Source organism: Ischnura elegans, chromosome 8 (genome assembly GCF_921293095.1).
Source record: "Ischnura elegans chromosome 8, ioIscEleg1.1, whole genome shotgun sequence".
NCBI classification, from domain to species: domain Eukaryota; kingdom Metazoa; phylum Arthropoda; class Insecta; order Odonata; family Coenagrionidae; genus Ischnura; species Ischnura elegans.
The window spans coordinates 19,164,204-19,182,104 of record NC_060253.1 but is presented as its reverse complement, the minus strand read 5'-3'; the positions used below and the strand labels follow the sequence as shown (position 1 = coordinate 19,182,104).

General features: G+C 35.9%; 1 protein-coding gene across 5 annotated transcripts in view; it reads right to left on the bottom strand.

Annotated features, from left to right (window-relative positions):
* LOC124163527 (cell death abnormality protein 1-like) overlaps nucleotides 1–17,901 on the bottom strand; it is a 51,954-nt gene that overhangs the window by 11,923 nt on the left and 22,130 nt on the right. For 3 of the 5 annotated variants that reach the window (XM_046540497.1, XM_046540494.1, XM_046540495.1), the window contains 4 exons: nucleotides 15,285–15,431; nucleotides 8,516–8,656; nucleotides 4,724–4,849; nucleotides 2,557–2,703 (listed from right to left, as the gene is read on the bottom strand). In XM_046540497.1, the coding sequence (XP_046396453.1) occupies nucleotides 2,557–2,703; nucleotides 4,724–4,849; nucleotides 8,516–8,656; nucleotides 15,285–15,431 (561 nt within the window). The remainder of the gene's footprint in view (nucleotides 1–2,556; nucleotides 2,704–4,723; nucleotides 4,850–8,515; nucleotides 8,657–15,284; nucleotides 15,432–17,901) is intronic. The other 2 variants (XM_046540496.1, XM_046540498.1) reach the window with 1 other exon arrangement.

The following is a 17,901-nucleotide window of genomic DNA, read 5'->3' as shown; positions in this document are numbered from 1 at the left end:
GTCTCCAAACACGGCCGACGATGCTCATGAGTTAGAAATGGGAAATGCGAAAAATTCAATTGTAAGGACCTCGATTCAATTACATGATATCCTGTTTTGATTTCTAGTGAAATAAAAACTCCTCCTACCCCTCCCTCCCTTTCCTACTTCCCCCTCACTATGAACCACAGGCTATCATTACCTCTCACTGGAAAGCTGACTTATTCCCTTAGAAAAAGTGAACATCGACGGGCACTAATCGTCGGGAAAAACAAAAGCGTACGCGGAGCACACCAGAAAAATATGGATCTTTAATAACCCAGGAGAGCTTTATGCAAGTAATAGTAACTAATAAAATTAACCATGAAAATATGTCTGAGTCGTAAAAAACTGTTGGATGGGTGCTGATTGAAGAATATGTACCCTCAATGCTCGCTGTGCAGAACATCTTAAGTTTTTAACGTTCCAGAATACTTATTGTTTAAGCCGTGCACTACACATTATATTTGTGAAAAGTTTAATGTTTGCATTTGTTTTGAATCGAGCTGTACTGGTGGATTCTTCGTCTGCCTTTTTTTTAGTTGCTACGGCGAATTGTACTTTTGTCTTTGTTCGTCATGCAGTCGACATTGGGTGATTTCCATTCATCGACACACGTCAACACGAGTGTACTCGTGAAGTTGTGACGCGGTTTTCGTGCTCCATTCCGTGAGTGTCTCTGACTGTTGTCACGCAAGTCAACAAACGATTACGCGCTGGAATTAGAGAGTTATACCGTGAGTCGACACTAGTAACGCGTGAGTCGCATGAACAGAAAGGACCCATTGTCGTCGGCGAAATGGTGACTTTAATCCGTTTAGTTTTTGGTTCAAAACTGATCTCCCACTGCCATGTAAGATTGGGCAACAACCGATTAAGTTTAAGGGGTTTACGCCCAAAAACTTTAAGTACAGAGTGATTTCATCCCCAAAAATCTCCTCGTGAAATCTCGTGCTTCACCAATGAAATTCTGATCCCAATTGTTATCCATTATTCACGTTATTCGTAATCGCCTTCGTCTTCCATCTGTATCGTCCCTATGAACTCTATTTTGGGAGTTGGACTATTTTTACTAATATTTTTGACCCCTGGATATTATTTTTGAAGAATATTTAATCGAAACCAATTATAGACGCACCCTACTGATAACATTGGAAAATACCTAAAATTTTATTTTTTCAGTGAAATATTCGCTTTCGTTGTATTCGAATATTTTCGTTTTACTTAATATGTTGGTAATATTTGCGATGACAATGTCGTAAGGGGCATAACATAATGATCCCTGTTAGTCCTAATTAGTGAGTTTTCTTCAGGGAATCTGAAACTGCTCCTCTAAAACGCATTTCTGGACCAAATGAACTACTTTGATCAGAACTGCCGGATATACTTTACAATCTTCACCCATCATATATCCTCTTGTAAGCTGAGGTGTCAAAAGTAGGTGCTATGTAAGAACTATCGCAGATATACTTATATCCTCTTACTTGTCTTGGTATTAATTATATACTGGTTTCCAATCCATATTGACATCATCCCAACAGCAATAACTCAATTGGCAAAATTTCAAATATGTTACAGTTTATCTAAAATGATGAATTTGAACCATTTGAACACATTAACCATGTGCGGAAATACCCAATAGATGTCGCTGAAATGGAACTCTCTTCAGTTTATTATTCAAATGAAGTTGAGAATAAAAAAGGTTGCTCGTTTTATCCATGCATGGAACCGACTTTCACAAAATTATACTTAAAACATTACTAATTATGGAACAAGAAAACACGATCACTCCAAAGAAATAAATTAGTTGCTAATCTGTCCAACGAGGAAGTAGAAAAGAAATGATTACAACCGGGCTCTTCGTCTTGTTAATCATAAAAAAAACTCCCACTTCCGGAAAATTTTCTTGGAACATGTGCGTAACAAGTTAATTTAATTTTTATTGTTTTTCGCACATGCTGTTTTCTCATTGAGCGCTCCTTTTTCAGTCTTTCAAAAATTTCACTTAAAATAACTTCTCTTCTTTGTAATACTTCACTTAAAATTTGAACCAAAGTTGGTTTCAAATTTATGTTAGCACCATCAGAGCAACAATAACTCAATAGGCCAGGTTCGAAATATTTTACTGGTTAATTGAAAGAGAAGCTATGGTTTTGGGGTGAATCATTAAGAGAGATTAGAAGTGGTTTTAAATTAGTGACTGAAATTGTGGACAAGGTTATTTATTGTTTTGTAGCAGGGTTGTTTTAATTATCCAAGGAATCGACGTGTTTGAACCGTTAACATCAAACATAAGGGCTATTTACAGCTTAAATTTCTCTAAAATAATGATTTTGTATCAATTGGATAGATTAGCCATATACAAAACTTATTCCCAGATGGAGGTGTCACCGATTTGATACTTTCGTTGGTTTATTATTAAAATGAGGGTGAGTTAAAAGAAATTGTCGTTTTTTCCATGCATGCAATCTATTTCCATAAACTTTATCCTAAAACATGACTCATTTTGAAACATATTTCGCACTCATCGCCGTTTACCGTTTGCGCAAGTTAATCCATCTTCGCTCGCATAGAATCCATGATCGCAAGAGCAATTTCCAGTAACATTTTCTGCATCGCATTTCAAACCAATTACTTGTTCACATCCCAAGTTCTCCTTGCACGTACTTCCGATTGTCGCATTGCCTGAAATAGGAAATGAGATATTAATTTTAGGAGACTCAGACCATTTTTTTCCAATTAAACATCCATCATATATGTTACGTCAAGCTTGAGATTTCATGAATGCATTGAAAAGCAATGAGGTCAATTATTAATACTATGTGGTAACGATTACATCCATGATGTAATGGTAGCGTTTCGGCGATAAATTAATCGAGGATAATAAACAGAGTGGCGGCCTATTTGTACGAGATTGCTATTCATATTTAAATAAAATACACACAATGAAAGATGATTTGCAATTTTCCACAAAAATAAATTTAATCCGACTTTGTTACTACATCATTTTCATGGTACAAATGGTGGTAAGTGCAGTTAATTTATACATATTTAGTCGGCGGGAGTGGGAGAACTGAGGGGAGAGAGAGAGAGAGGAGAAATCTCTCCCCTCTCCTCTCTCTCTAACCCCTCAGTTCTCCCACTTCCGCCTCCTAAATATGTATAAATTAACTGCACTTACCACCATTTGTACCTTGAAAATTATGTAGTAACATCGAAACTCGGGTCGGATTTAATTTATATTTGTGGAAAATTGCAAATCATCCTTCATTATGAATCAATTCCACTCCATCTAGCCTGATTCCTCGAATTTTATAAAATGCACACATTGGATGAGCGTTTTCCTTTCCCTTTGAAAGACTTTGCTCTGAGAATATCCTAAAGTTACGAGTTGACCTCACCTAGCTAACGTTCAAGCAGTTGGGGTTTCAGATGAGGAATTGACGGAAGTTATTTTCCATTATATTACATTAATCTTCAAAGCCTCTTCGAGATATGGATTGTAAATCATGAATGCTGTTCCCTGGCACAATGAATATCTAACGTTTCAAATTTATTTGAATAATTTTAATTCTTTATTTAGTATCAGCAGTTTTAATCAAATTAGCATTTACATTTCTTTCATTATTATCGACCTTAAATGGTAAAAGAGGGTATCTTTCGTTCATTACTTTTAAGTAGCAATTTAAAACCGAAATGCCGTAGCGTTTTATCTATTAAATTATGCCGGAAAATGTGTTTTAAATATCAAGCCAATATTTCTTCGGCAAATAGAATATTGGTATGTGATAAAAATTCTTTGGTAACCAAATGGCAAGTGCAGCATATGAAAAGATTTAAATTACGAAACAATCTCACGCATCAATCACAATATCGATCAGGGTAAGATGGACCGGATGAGAAGTTAATGCGAGTCGGCTGTAGATATTTTTCATCATTTTGAATTTTTCCTCATTGTCGCTTCGTGGTATCCTGCTTCCAACGTACTGTTACTTCCCTGATCATTTTTAGAGTGTTAGAAATTGTAAAACATCAAGCAAAAAAAATACCATGACTAAGTTATGATCCTAAACCTAATTGCATGTTCAGTCAAATGATAATAAAAAATCCGAAATATTCTATTAGATCTTAGAATCTAGTGGAACGTATGTACATACAAATTTGACAGTGAATGTGTATGGAAGCTATTCAGATTACGCATATTTTTTAATGCATGGTATTTGTAGGAGGTGATCGGCATCTGAGGTCATTTGCGCCATGAAGGTAGGGTACAGAAGAAGATGGAGAAATACCCAGCATCAGCATTAGCCTTCTCTAAACGAAAGGCGTCCAGAAGACCACAGGTTAACGTCCCCTTCGACGGACGGAGTGTTGCGCTTGAAATGTCCTCCATACAACATTCAAGCAGGGATTAGGCAGTCTCTGAAAATTCTATGCCACAGCCAGTATTTGAATCCAAGCCCACGGGGTAGGATGCCAACACTCAAGTCACAATAACAACAAGATATTTAATCCTCTATTATTTTTTTCTTTTTGGAAACTACATTAACCACTCCAATAACGGAAAGAATGCCATCGCTTCACACGGAGATCTGACACTTGATTTGGTAATGTGCATATTGAATTTGAATGTATTCTTGATCCATTTAAAATATAACATCCGAGGAGAACTGAATTTTCAATCTGCAAAAATGGTGTTTCTCACCTGTAATACATAGTAGGTCGTCGCCCGCGTGGAATCCGGCCTTGCAGGTACAAAATCCTTCTGAGGTACACTCTGTACTACCAGTGCAAATATTATCTTTGCCGCAGGCATCCCCGAGCTTAGTATCTGGAAAAGTAATGATATTGTAGTTATTTATGAAATGTATCCATAATGATGTGATGTTATATTCACCACAATTTTCCTCCAGGAAATTTTGAACGATTTGCTTTTATTTGGCTGAGTTAAGTATTTGAAATAGCTGCTTCGTTGGGGGCCAAGAAATATGATCTCTCTGAGTCCTATTTACAGTCACACCCTCTCTGAGGGATATTAATGCGCTTTCAAAAGCTGTTTTCTGGATTTGATGAATTCCTTTAATTTCCACTTTTGCACCCAGCATAGGCGTACTTGTAAGCTTAAGTGACAGTAAAGTTGTATCTGCATCTTTTCCACTGACATAACTTATTGTGGTGCTTCTATATTTAGAAGAATTATTTGTAGGGCATAAAAGAGAATGATCCTTACAGAAATCCTTCAACTGATCACATAGGCATTAAATTGTATGATAGGAGATATTTTTAGCGCAGGAGAGGATATTTCGGGCACACCTATGCTACATTACGAAAATTTACGAACGTAGCTCCTTGTCTTGAGTGGAATGCAAAATCCACTGTCTCCACTGATAGGATCTGAATGTTGATTATTTCGGAAACCTTACTGGTGCCATTTAAGGGTCCAAGAGGCTGTTTCTATATGTCTACCGGATATGTGGTACGCCAAACGAGTTTTTCCGTGGGCAAGTATTCAAAGTTTTAAATTATGAAGGTAAAGTTCTACAGGAAGCCGTTAATTTTTAAAAATATTATCACTTTTCTCGGTGTGGGAACAATAAATCTGTGTATTCTTTTGACGTGTGAATCTGTGCTTTCTGTGATTATTTTGAAGCTAGTAACATTGGTATGATTTACTTAAATGTCACTGTCCCTCATTTCCCAATTATTTTCACATTCATTATATCCTGATATCGTGGTTCCATTTGACGTTCCTCACACCTCATATCTCTCCATAGGAATCCCATTCAATTTCACCTATTCTATTATTCGCCGATCACTTTGTCCTTGGACTCTATTGTGATCATTCACTCTATTTTGTCAGCTCATGAATTATGTTGTCCAATATTTTTGGTAAGTGGAGATAATGTCCTATTAGTGTTGAATCGAAGCCAGATAGAGACGTAACTTATGTATAACGCTCTGGTATATTTTAATAATCGTATTTCATTGCATTCATTAAGAAAATTGTATAGGCTTCATTCGATGTATCAATTGTATTTGCGTTGATGTGAATTCAATGAATTACGCAAGTCAGGACTCAACTCACTATCTAGCTTTGCATCAGAAGCCAAGTTTTGCTAGTGCTTTGCACCTCTGTTTGCTCTAATCGGGTAAAATTTACCGCTGTAAAGGCACTGGGATGAATTGCTATGTGGGATATGTTTGCTTAATTTTGACATGGTATTAAGCTAAGATGTTTTCAAGAAGGAATGCAAAATTCCAAAACCCAGACCATTGTAAACCTGCCGCGTTCTCTCCACTATATTAATTATTCTTGAAATCCAATTCAGTCGATGGTATGTGTTTTAAGCATTTTAATTAATTGTTATTTCTAGTCAGACATTTCATTTTAATGAAATTTACTGATGATTTTAATGAAATGTACCATTGTACAGAAATTATCACACTGAAATAGCCCAGAAAGAGGATTTTTGCATTGCTAATTAGAAGCAGGTAGTTTGCTGTAGTATTACATTTCGTTATTACAGCAAGCACAATAAAATTATATCAGTGACTTCCGTTTGCTTACAAAATAATAATAACGAAGTTACTCTCTAAAATATATTTAAATAATTTGAACTTAACAGAAAAATGCTATCTTCGTATTATTCTTATTATTAGCGTTCGTAAATATTCAACACTGAATTCAATCGATATTTGGCACTTAAATATAATAATCTTAAAAATAAAGTCTAGCATTATAACATTGCTATGATGATTAACATGTCGAATAGAGGGATCTGAAGATGGTCCTATAGAACATTTTTCTTTGCGAAATGAAGTGTTTTGATCAGAACTCTAGGATTAAAATTACAATCTTCACTCATCATACTTGCACTTGTAAGCTGAGGCGTCAAAATGAGGTGGTATATAAGTTTTTTCCGTTGATATACTTATTTCCGCTTACTTATCCCGGTATTTTATGTACATCTAAATCATTTTTATGATAAATAAGAGATTACACTGTCAAAAGTCATTCAACTGATCTCAGCTGTGCAATTTTATAATTGGAAACCATGGTGACAAAGTTATATTTCTTTCCGAAAACTTACGAATGTAACTCCTTATCGTGAGTGTAATGCTTTTTTTTAATGTTCTTTAATCTCCACCAATATTAACTAAATATTGACTATTTTGGAAACCGTATCCGTCCCCTTTTATGGCGAAGATGACCATTTCTGGGTGTCTGTCACGTGATATTTGTGGCGATCACTTGCGCCGGAAATAATTACGTCGTTTGTACTCGTAGGTGCGTATTTTTCTCTATTATTCAGCCAAAATACTTGCTGAAATATGAAAAATCGAGTCACACTATGTTTCTGTTATTTCATATTACTTGATTCTGCATAAAAACATCACAACTGAGCACTTCGTCTCGCTTCAATATAATCAACTTTCCAGATGTGCTTCTGAGAACATCTGTGGGACAACTCGGTTCAGTCGTTATAGTTGTACTCACGCATGCTGTTCTTTAATTCGGATTAATCTTGTTGAATTATCAATAACGTTTGATAATTTTCACGATGAGACTGACGAAATTCTTATTCTTCACTTTTCATTTCTGAACAAAAGTGGGTTTCACCGCAGAAGTTCACCTGAAACGCGTAGCGACCTCTTATGCAGGGAAAATATTTTCGCTGTATGCTTACGTACATATAGCATCTTTAAAAATCCGTGATTCTCGGAAAAAAAAGATTATTGCAATGAAATAAATCAGTTGTTATTCTGTCCAATGAGGAAGTAGAAAAGAAAACATTACAACTGAGCCCTTCGTCTTGTATAGCATGAAAAAATGTCAAGCTTCCGGAAATTTTTCTTGGAACGTGTGCGTAACAAGTCGATTCAGTTTTTATTGTTCTTCGTGCATGTTGTTTTATTATATGGCGTTATCCATTTTTTTCTCGGTCTTTTCGAAAATTATCTCGAAAAGAATAAGTTATTTATAACAGTTCAGTAAATAATAGAACCAAATTGGGTTTCAAATTTGCTGCAGCACCATTGAGTAACTATAACTCAATAGGCCAGATTTGAAATATATTATCGGTCAATTGGGAGAGTAGATCAGGTTGAAGGGTGACTCAATAAGAAGCATAAAAAGCGGGTAGAAATTAGTGAATAAAATTTTGACTGAGGTTGAAATGGCTTTGGAGTAGGGCAGTGTTAATTAACCAAGGAATCGACGTGTTTCAACCATTGATCATTACATGAAACATAAGGGCTATTAACAACTTCAGTTTCTCTAAAATTGTGAATTTATACCAATTAAACAGATTAGCCATGTGCAAAACTTATACCTAGATGGAGGTGGTACTGATTTGGAACTTTCCATGCTTTATTATTAAAATGAGGGTGAGTATAAAAGAAATTTTTCGTTTTCCATGCATGCAATCTATTTCCATAAAATTATTCCTAAAACATGACTCATTTTGATACATATTTCGTACCCATCACCGATTACCTTGTGCGCAAGTATCGCCTTGATCATGGTATCCATCGTTGCAAGTGCACTGTCCTTTTCCATCACTTGAGCTGCACTTGGCATTTGCGACAGTTTCACATCCTATGTTCATAAAGCATGAACTTCCGATACCTGCTGTGCCTGAAATTGAAAATGGAAAGTCAGTACAATGCGGCGCAGCTAATTGCTTTGCAATTGGCCACACATCAAATATGGCTTAGTTTTATTAATATTCTACCTGGTGCGTGTCAAACAGGTGTGCTGACATGTGTTAAACAGATGCATAAAATACTGGCGTTTTGAATTAACTTTTCGAGGAAAATACGCAGAAAACGTCGGTCTTTATTATATCATTTTAATGCACGATGTTCTGTCCAAACTTGGCTGACGGCGCAAATTAATATTACCATGGTCACCCAAATTCTGTTGTACTTTTTAGCTCAAGTGCATTAATAGGTTGTTCCTTTTCTTCCTTCCCACACACTTTTTATTTACTCATCGCAGTGTACGCATATTCAAGTATATTATTATTAAGATAAATAGCTAGTGTACCAAAACCAAATCCATTGACGGGTCACAAAGTTAATGTATTAGATAATAAAAGGTATTTGTACACAATTATGTTTCTCTGCGAAAATTAATGAACGTGGCTCCTCCTATTGATTGAACTGCGAAGTCTCCATAGACAGGATCTGACTGTCGGTTACTTCGGAGACCACACCCGCCGTCTTTTATGGTGCAAGTGGCCGTTTTTATGCGTTGGTAGGTCACGTAATATGAGTAACAACATCCTATGTAAGACGTATATTTCAGGTGTACTTCTTTAATCAACTGTAAGGTTACCTTAGTAGTTAGTAGTAACTGTTAGTAGGGCCCGCCCGCCTTTGTGACGGTGCGGGATTCCTCGTCCCTTCCCTATCCCCTCCCCGGAGGCGTCGTCGGGCTCTCATCGCGGCGGCGCCTCCTTCCTTGCTCCTTCCCGTCCTTCCCCTTCTGGGTGCAGTGTAGAAAAGCTAGCGCTTACAGTCCCTGCCCCAGGAGTGTATCCCCGCGAGCCCGCCCTAGGGTATCGTTTCCTTTGTAAGGTTATCTACGGAAAACCGTAGGAAATGTTTTCCTTTCTGTAGAAACATTAAATTATGGTTCCGCAAGTAGTAGGACCAGGGGCAGTAGTAGCCTCTGTGACGGTGATTCCTCATCCCTACCCTTCCACACCTATCCTATGCTAGGAGGCGTCGTCTGTCTCGAATCGCGGCGGCGCCTCCTTCCTTCCATGTCCTCCCCCTTCCGTGGTGCAGAAGTGAAAAGCGAAGGCTTATAGACCCTACCCCGGCAGTGTAACCCCGCGAGCCCGGCCCGGAGTCTCGTTTCCACTGTGACATAAGATTAAACATATTTCCTCGTTTCGTATCACTATAACTTTATTTTGTTCCACGAGGCATTAGGAAAAACACATCACGACTCAAACCATGTTCTCGTTATTAGTAATAAACAACCAACCTTCCGGTAATGTTTCGTGGAATTTAAGCGTAACACGTCGATTCCATTTTCTTTCATTGAAAAATGATGTTCTCTCAGAAAACCTATCTGAACGTTTATTCAGCCTTTCATTAAAAATTATAGTTATTTTAGTTAATTTGTTTAGTTTACGCAATTTTAGTTACTATACTCCTCCGAAACAGCTTACCTGATTTCAATGAAAATTTAATGAGTAGGTATATACAGTTGGTCTGATAATTGGACGTATACTATTTTTCATTATTCCGTAAGGCTCCTTGAGCTCTAGAATGGACTCAGAATCATTCCCATAAGAAGTATGAGTTAAGTTCGTGGCTAATGTCAACTGACCTTTTCTCTTTTACATATTTAAATTAAAGGCAATGGTCACACGAAATTGAAACATTTGAAAGAAAAATAAATTTGAATTCTTATTATTGCGTTCGAATTACGTTTTCCACGAGATTTACGGTGAATTTTTAAAATGACATTCATAAAAATGCTGAAATTTTAGGCTGTTTGGCTTACCGTCCCTTTGGCGACTGTCAATATTTTTCACGTCAAATATGATTTGATGCTTTCCCGGCGAATTATACGGGTAAACTGTTCTCGGGATTCCCACCGGGTTAATTCTTTTGTAACGGCCAACGCTTCAAGCTTCGTCTCGGTGCTCATTATCAGGGCTGATTCGACTCGGAATAATTTCCATAAGAAATACATGTTAGGCTCGTGACTGATGCCAACTGACCTTTTTTCTTTTGCATATCTATATATCACCTACGGGAGCTTGAAATTTTGGCCGTTACGAAAGAATTAACTCGGTGGGAATCCCGAGAACAGTTTACCCAAATTTTTTACATTGTTACATGTTTTACACCATAAATACTCTACGTAAGATTCTATACTCCCATGGTTCTATTGATTCACACAAGTCGCGATAAATAGAGGCGTTCCAGTCGGTAGGATACAGGTAAACATACGTATTAGCCCGCAAGAGATGCACCACGCGTTGAATTTATGCTCGAAACCAAGCTCAGTTAATTAGCTTAGTTTCATATCTAATAATTAAAAAGACGCAGGTAAACATTTATGACTGCATTTAAGTTCCTTGAAAAGATACGTATTAGCCCGCATATTGTAATAGTAAATATGGTCCAGTAGTTAACATATTGGTATACTACCTTCAAGTTCCATATTCGATTCTCACTAACGGTAATCATTTCCATAATTTTCTTCTACTTTTCCTTTTTCAGAAACCTAATATTCACAATTATATTCAAGTTTTTCAGTGATCATTTTAATTCTGAGCGAGATAATGTTTTTGTGCACTCGCGATGTCTGATGTTTTCCCATTTTTTCACACGGAAGCTTCCTATGAATTGTTGCATTTTCGTGTCGCAACACGACGCATTATTAAGATGCACGTGTATTTCGGTTTCCTTATATGTTGAAATATGATATTGTGGACACATTCTCACCATTCACGCTAAATTTTCGAATTGGATATCGTTATAAGTTGAACTTTACGCACCCTGCAGAGAAAGGAAAAACATAACCAGAAAAGTTATATTCGTTGATGATTAAAATTAACAATTCTCTTGATGGAAAAAGCTAAATTTACCAACCGGACGCTTCTATGGAGACTCTTGTTAGATGAGTGACTGCGTGGAAAGATGGTTGACCGTCCCCAAATCCGGAGGAAGAACCCATTCCCTCCCTGGCTCGGGCTATCTGGTTTTCAACGGTTCTTTTTCAACGATTCTAAAACTAGGCTTCTAATTCTAAGACCCTAAAAGCCCGTAATTCAATATGAAAGGAATACAAGTGTATGTTAAAATGCGTCGTGTTGCGACAGGGAAATTAAATTATTCAAAGAGAAAAATTGTGAACACATCGCATGCCGCATGAGCACAAAAAAAACCTCGCACAGAAAAAGTGAAAATTTCAGCGAAAATCGAATATATAATAGTGAAAATCAAGCTTACGTAAAAGAAATAGTAGAACGTGATATTGAAAAAAGTATCATTGACGCATCTCGATCTTAGAAACTCAGCGTGGGAGTGGAGCACCGCAGCCACTGGTCCATGACAGTATTTGTACCTGTGGAGTTATGAAGGCAAAGAGGAGAACACGGAAGGCCACCGATTCTTGCGCCACTGGTGACTAAAGCTGGAGTGCGAATCAATGCGCGGACACCGGTTTCACATTAACGCGGCAACCGCCCCGCAAAGGAGCCTCATGTAGTAATATAAAATCTATGGGGCATCGATAATCATTCTGGGCATTATGTCACCCCTATTGAATTGCAATCATTTGCACTGAGCTGAGAATCAATTTGCGGTGTTTTATTTGCCTTATTTGAAATCCTTCCAGAATTTCTTGACAAGTGATCCACCGCTGAACGGGTGAGTAGAATTTTAAATGTTACCATTAATATTAGGTCGACTTTATACTACATATTCATATTATTCGAAACTATTTGTATCAAGCAGATTTTTTAAATGTGTGTTGCCTGCGGAAATATCTGGTAGACTAGGGTTTAAACCTTAATAACTGATCAGTAATCTGCGTAGAATGTGAATGGGTCGCAGCTGAAAATTATGTCGATAGTTTGTAATAAAAGTTAGATATAATTTGAAATTCATAAGCTTCAAATGGCTGTTATTAGTTTTGAAGCAGGGTAATGTCGCAGTCATCGTCGTTTGGAATCTTTCCGTCGTTGCAAGTACATTTTCCCATTCCAGTATCTTTATCACACTTCGATTCTGTGACTTTTTCACATCCTATACTGTTAAAGCACGTGCTTCCGACTGTTGCGTCACCTAGAATTTGTAAATAAAAAAATTGGTTATCTTACTAATACAAATATTTCCACTATTAAGTTGATTAAAAGTCAATATGATAATCTTGGAATTTATAAATGTAAACAAATTGCTGCACTGTGACTCTTGCTTTCATTTTTCAGTGGAATCGCTGCAATGTGTTAGAGGAATGCAATGTCAGACTTCTTAAATCGACGTTCCCTTAAAATTAGGTGGATCGAGCGGTGGTGTAATTTTACGATAACGCAATCCATACTACAGAGGCGCAGACACACAGGACCGACAATTCCGACGACATACTAGGGTATGGTATGTCTTGAGAAAGTCAATAAGATAAAGGTCGCCTTCGCCTAACTTCCATTCACCCACCCTTGGTGGTATTAAGGAAACTATGTCTACTTAAATTGACTTTAGCCATCAAATAAGAATTGTAAAAAGAAAAGTCAGGTACGAAAATAATAGCTGCAGAGGTGAAAAATATTGTCATTTTTAAAATTTTATATAGAACATCTTCGTGATTTCCACTGTTGATATCCTGAGCTTATTTATATGTCTTTTATAGTAATAAATGTTTAAAACATTCTAATAATAACTTTGTATACCTCAAACATATTACTGCTCATGCTTGGATGTGCAATTACAAGGAACGCCGTGAAATCTCATCACCTGAAATATTATATTCTATACGTGCATAACGTATACTTTTATCCACAAATATACCCGAAAAGAACTTATATTCAGTACGAATATATTTACCTTTAACATTTTCTCTGTCACTGACAATTGAGTACACAATCAAAAATCAATGGGGATGCAGCCGCTCAAATTAATATCTAACGTAAAATCATGCTATGGTGATTACCATTACGAATTGGCAGTTATTTTATGCTTCACGTGTTGTTTTATTGTCGAGCGTAACTGATGTTTAAATGGGCAACGATGGTCTTAGTCGCCTTAAAACATTTAAGATCATCGCCCGAATTAATTCCAGTCTATCAGGTACATGATCATATTGAGCCAACCACCGTTTTATGTGTTTAACGTTGTTTCATTTTTGTCGCAGTATTCTCTGTGCTTAAAATTTTGGAAAATAATGATACAGTTATGGTTGATAAATTGCGTCAAAGAATGACTTCCAAATATCATGAATACATTGATAAAATCGTAATCATAGGATTTTATTTCGTTATCTGATGTTAATACTTGACGTACATACTTTAGTTGGCACCCTGGAAAATTATCTCTTTCATTTCTAATTAGATCCATGCTTTCCTTAAGGGAACAAGGAATGGACATATAAAGTGACTTCTTGGCTCTAACGAAGCCATTCTACAGGTGTTTAGCATAGAATTGAAAGGGTTAATATGATGGTTGTGTCAATAGGTGGATGCCAATGAAATTGATATTTCAGTTTGATGAAGTCAACAAGGCTGTAAATGGTACTGGGGAAGGGTGATATTAATGTCCTAAGCAATGGACATATTTAAGTCATGGTTATTACACCAATGATACGAAAAATTGACAACTCCTATTATTCTAAAATGATAGCTTTCCTACAATCGTATTTGTTATGGCCCTATCCTAAGATTGTGTCCACGAAAAACTGCAATGAAATTTTTTATTCAATTTCGTATTTGAAAGTGTGACCCTACACAAAAAAAGATTATATTTATTCATAAATTAATCGATATCCACAAATATACATCTAGAACTGAGAAACATTTTGATACATACTTGGTACGAATATTTACCTTACCTACTACGCAAGATTGCCCATCATCGTTGACATACATTTCACCCTTGAAATACACATTCCCTTATGAGTAGTTTTGCTGCACTCTGAACCCGTTACTTTTTCACTTCCTACACTGTCAAATCGTGTGCAACGGAAAGTTACTATTTATTCATAAATCAATCAATTTCCACAAATATAGATCTGGCACTGAGAATCCTTTTGATACATGCTTCGCACGCGTAATAGCTAAATACAATCAACGATTATGATAATAATAGTGAAATGTATTTAAAATAATTATTTTTTTTTCTTTACGTCGTATTCGTTCAAGATTCCGTACTCCATTTTTTTAGTACGATCCACATCCCCTTACTTAAACAATAGTATTGACATTTTACTTCCAAATAAAACATCAGAAATAATTTATATTCCAAAACGACGATTCCCGTGTCAGCTTGCTTCTCAAAAAAATTATTTTTTCCTTCATCTTCAGTCATGATACAAACCAAATTATATTGTACCATTTTAAATGCTTCATCTAAGCAATAAAAACTCCATGACCGATGTTTAAAAACATTTACATGTGGATAGCGTGATTGTGAATTTACACTAAAATTGATTTTATACGTATAGTTTGAAATCAATCTATTTCCTCAAATATAGATCTGAAAATAAGACACTTTTTGACACATATTTCGCACATATAATATCTTACCTGTTGCGCAAGATTTCCCATCGCCGTTTGGAATCTCTCCTTCATTGCAAATACATTTTCCCACTCCAGTTTCTTTATCACACATCGAATCTTTGACTTTTTCACATCCTAATTTGTTAAAGCACGTGCTTCCGACTGTTGCGTCACCTAGAATTTGTAAATAAAAAAATTGGTTTCTTACTTACACTAATATTTTCACTATTAAGTTGATTAAAATTCCCTTTGATACCTTTGGAATTTATAAATGCAAAAAAAAGCTGCACTGTGACTCTTGCTTTCATTTTTCAGTGGAATCGCTGCAATGTGTTATAGGAATGCAATGACAGACTTCTAAAATATACTTTCCCTTGAAATTACTTGGAACGAGTGGTGGTGTGATTTTACGACAGTGCAATCCATACTACAGAGGCGCAGACACACAGGACCGACAATTCGAACGACATACGAGGGTATAGTGTGCCTTGAGAAAGTCGATAAGATAACTGTGTCAAATTAAATTGAATTAAGCCATCAAATAAGAATTGTCAAACCAAAAAGTCAGATACTAAAATAATAGCTGCAGAGGTGAAAAATACCGTCATTTTCAAATTATATATGGAATATCTACGTGACCTCCACTGTTGATATCCTGACCTTATTTCTATGTCTTTTATAGTAATAAATGTTTAAAGCATTCTAATAATAACTTTATATACCTCAAACATATTACTGATCATGCTTGGATGTGCAATTACAAGGAACGCCGTGAAATCTCATCACCTGAAATATTATATTCTACACGTGTATATCGTATACTTTTATCTACAAAAATACCCGAAAAGAACTTATATTCAGTACGAATATATTTACCTTTAACATTTTCTCTGTCACTGACAATTGAGTACACAATCAAAAATCAATGGGGATGCAGTCGCTCAAATTGATATCTAACGTGAAATCATGCTATGGTGATTACCATTACGAATTGGCAGTTACTTTATGCTTCACGTGTTGTTTTATTGTCGAGCGTAACTGGTGTTTAAATGGGCAACGATGGTCTTAGTCGCCTTAAAACATTTAAGATCATCGCCCGAATTAATTCCAGTCTATCAGGTACATGATCATATTGAGCCAACCACCGTTTTATGTGTTTAACGTTGTTTCATTTTTGTCGCAGTATTCTCTGTGCTTAAAATTTCGGAAAATAATGATACAGTTTTGGTTGATAAATTGCGTCAAAGAATGACTTCCAAATATCATGAATACATTGATAAAATCGTAATCATAGGATTTTATTTCGTTATCTGATGTTATTACTTAACATACATACTTTAGTTGGCACCCTGGAAAATTATCTCTTTCATTCCTAATAAGATCCATGCTTTCCTTAAGGGAACAAGGAATGGACATATAAAGTGATTCTTGGCTCTAACGAAGCCATTCTACAGGTGTTTAGCATAGAATTGAAAGGGTTAATATGATGGTTGTGTCAATAGGTGGATGCCAATAAAATTGACATTTCATTTTGATGAAGTAAACAAGGCTGTAAATGGTACTGGGGAAGGGTGATATTAATTTCCTAAGTAATGGACATATTTAAGTCATCGTTATTACACCAATGATACGAAAAATTGACAAATCCTATTATTCTAAAACCATAGTTTTGCAACAATCGTATTTGTTATGGCCCTATGCTAAGATTGTGTCCTCGAAAATCTGCAATGAAATTTTTTTATTCAATTTCGTATTTGAAAGTGTGACCCTACACAAAATTAGATTATATTTATTGATAAATTAATCGATATCCACAAATATACATCTAGAACTGACAATGAGAACAATTTTGATGCATACTTGGTACGAATATTTACCTTACCTACTACGCAAGATTGCCCATCATCGTTGACATACATTTCACCCTTGCAAATACACATTCCCTTATGAGTAGTTTTGCTGCACTCCGAACCTGTTACTTTTTCACATCCTACACTGTCAAATCGTGTGCAACGGAAAGTTGCTATTTATTCATAAATCAATCAATTTCCACAAATATATATCTGGTACTGAGAATCCTTTTGATACATACTTCGCACGCGTAATAGCTAAATACAATCAACGATTATGATAATAATAGTGAAATGTATTTAAAATAATTATTTTTTTTCTTTACGTCGTATTCGTTCAAGGTTTCGTACTCCTTTTTTTAGTACGATCCACATCCCATCACTCTAACAATAGTGTTGTCATTTTACTTCCAAATAAAACACCGGAAATAATTTATATTCCAAAACGACGCGTACCGTGTCAGCTTGCATCTCAAATAAATTACTTTTTCCTTCATTTTCAGTCGTGATACAAACCAAATTATATTGTACCGTTTTTATTGCTTCATCTGAGCAATAAAAACTCCATGGCAGAAGTTTAAAAACATTTGCATGTGGATAGCGTGATTTTGAGTTTACACAAAAATTGATAGCATATATTTTAAAACAAATCGCTTTTCCACAAATATAGATCTGAAAATAAGACTGTTTGACACATATTACTCACAAATAATATCTTACCTGCTACGCAAGATTTTCCATCGCCGTTTGGAATCTTTCCGTCGTTGCAAATACATTTTCCCACTCCATTATCT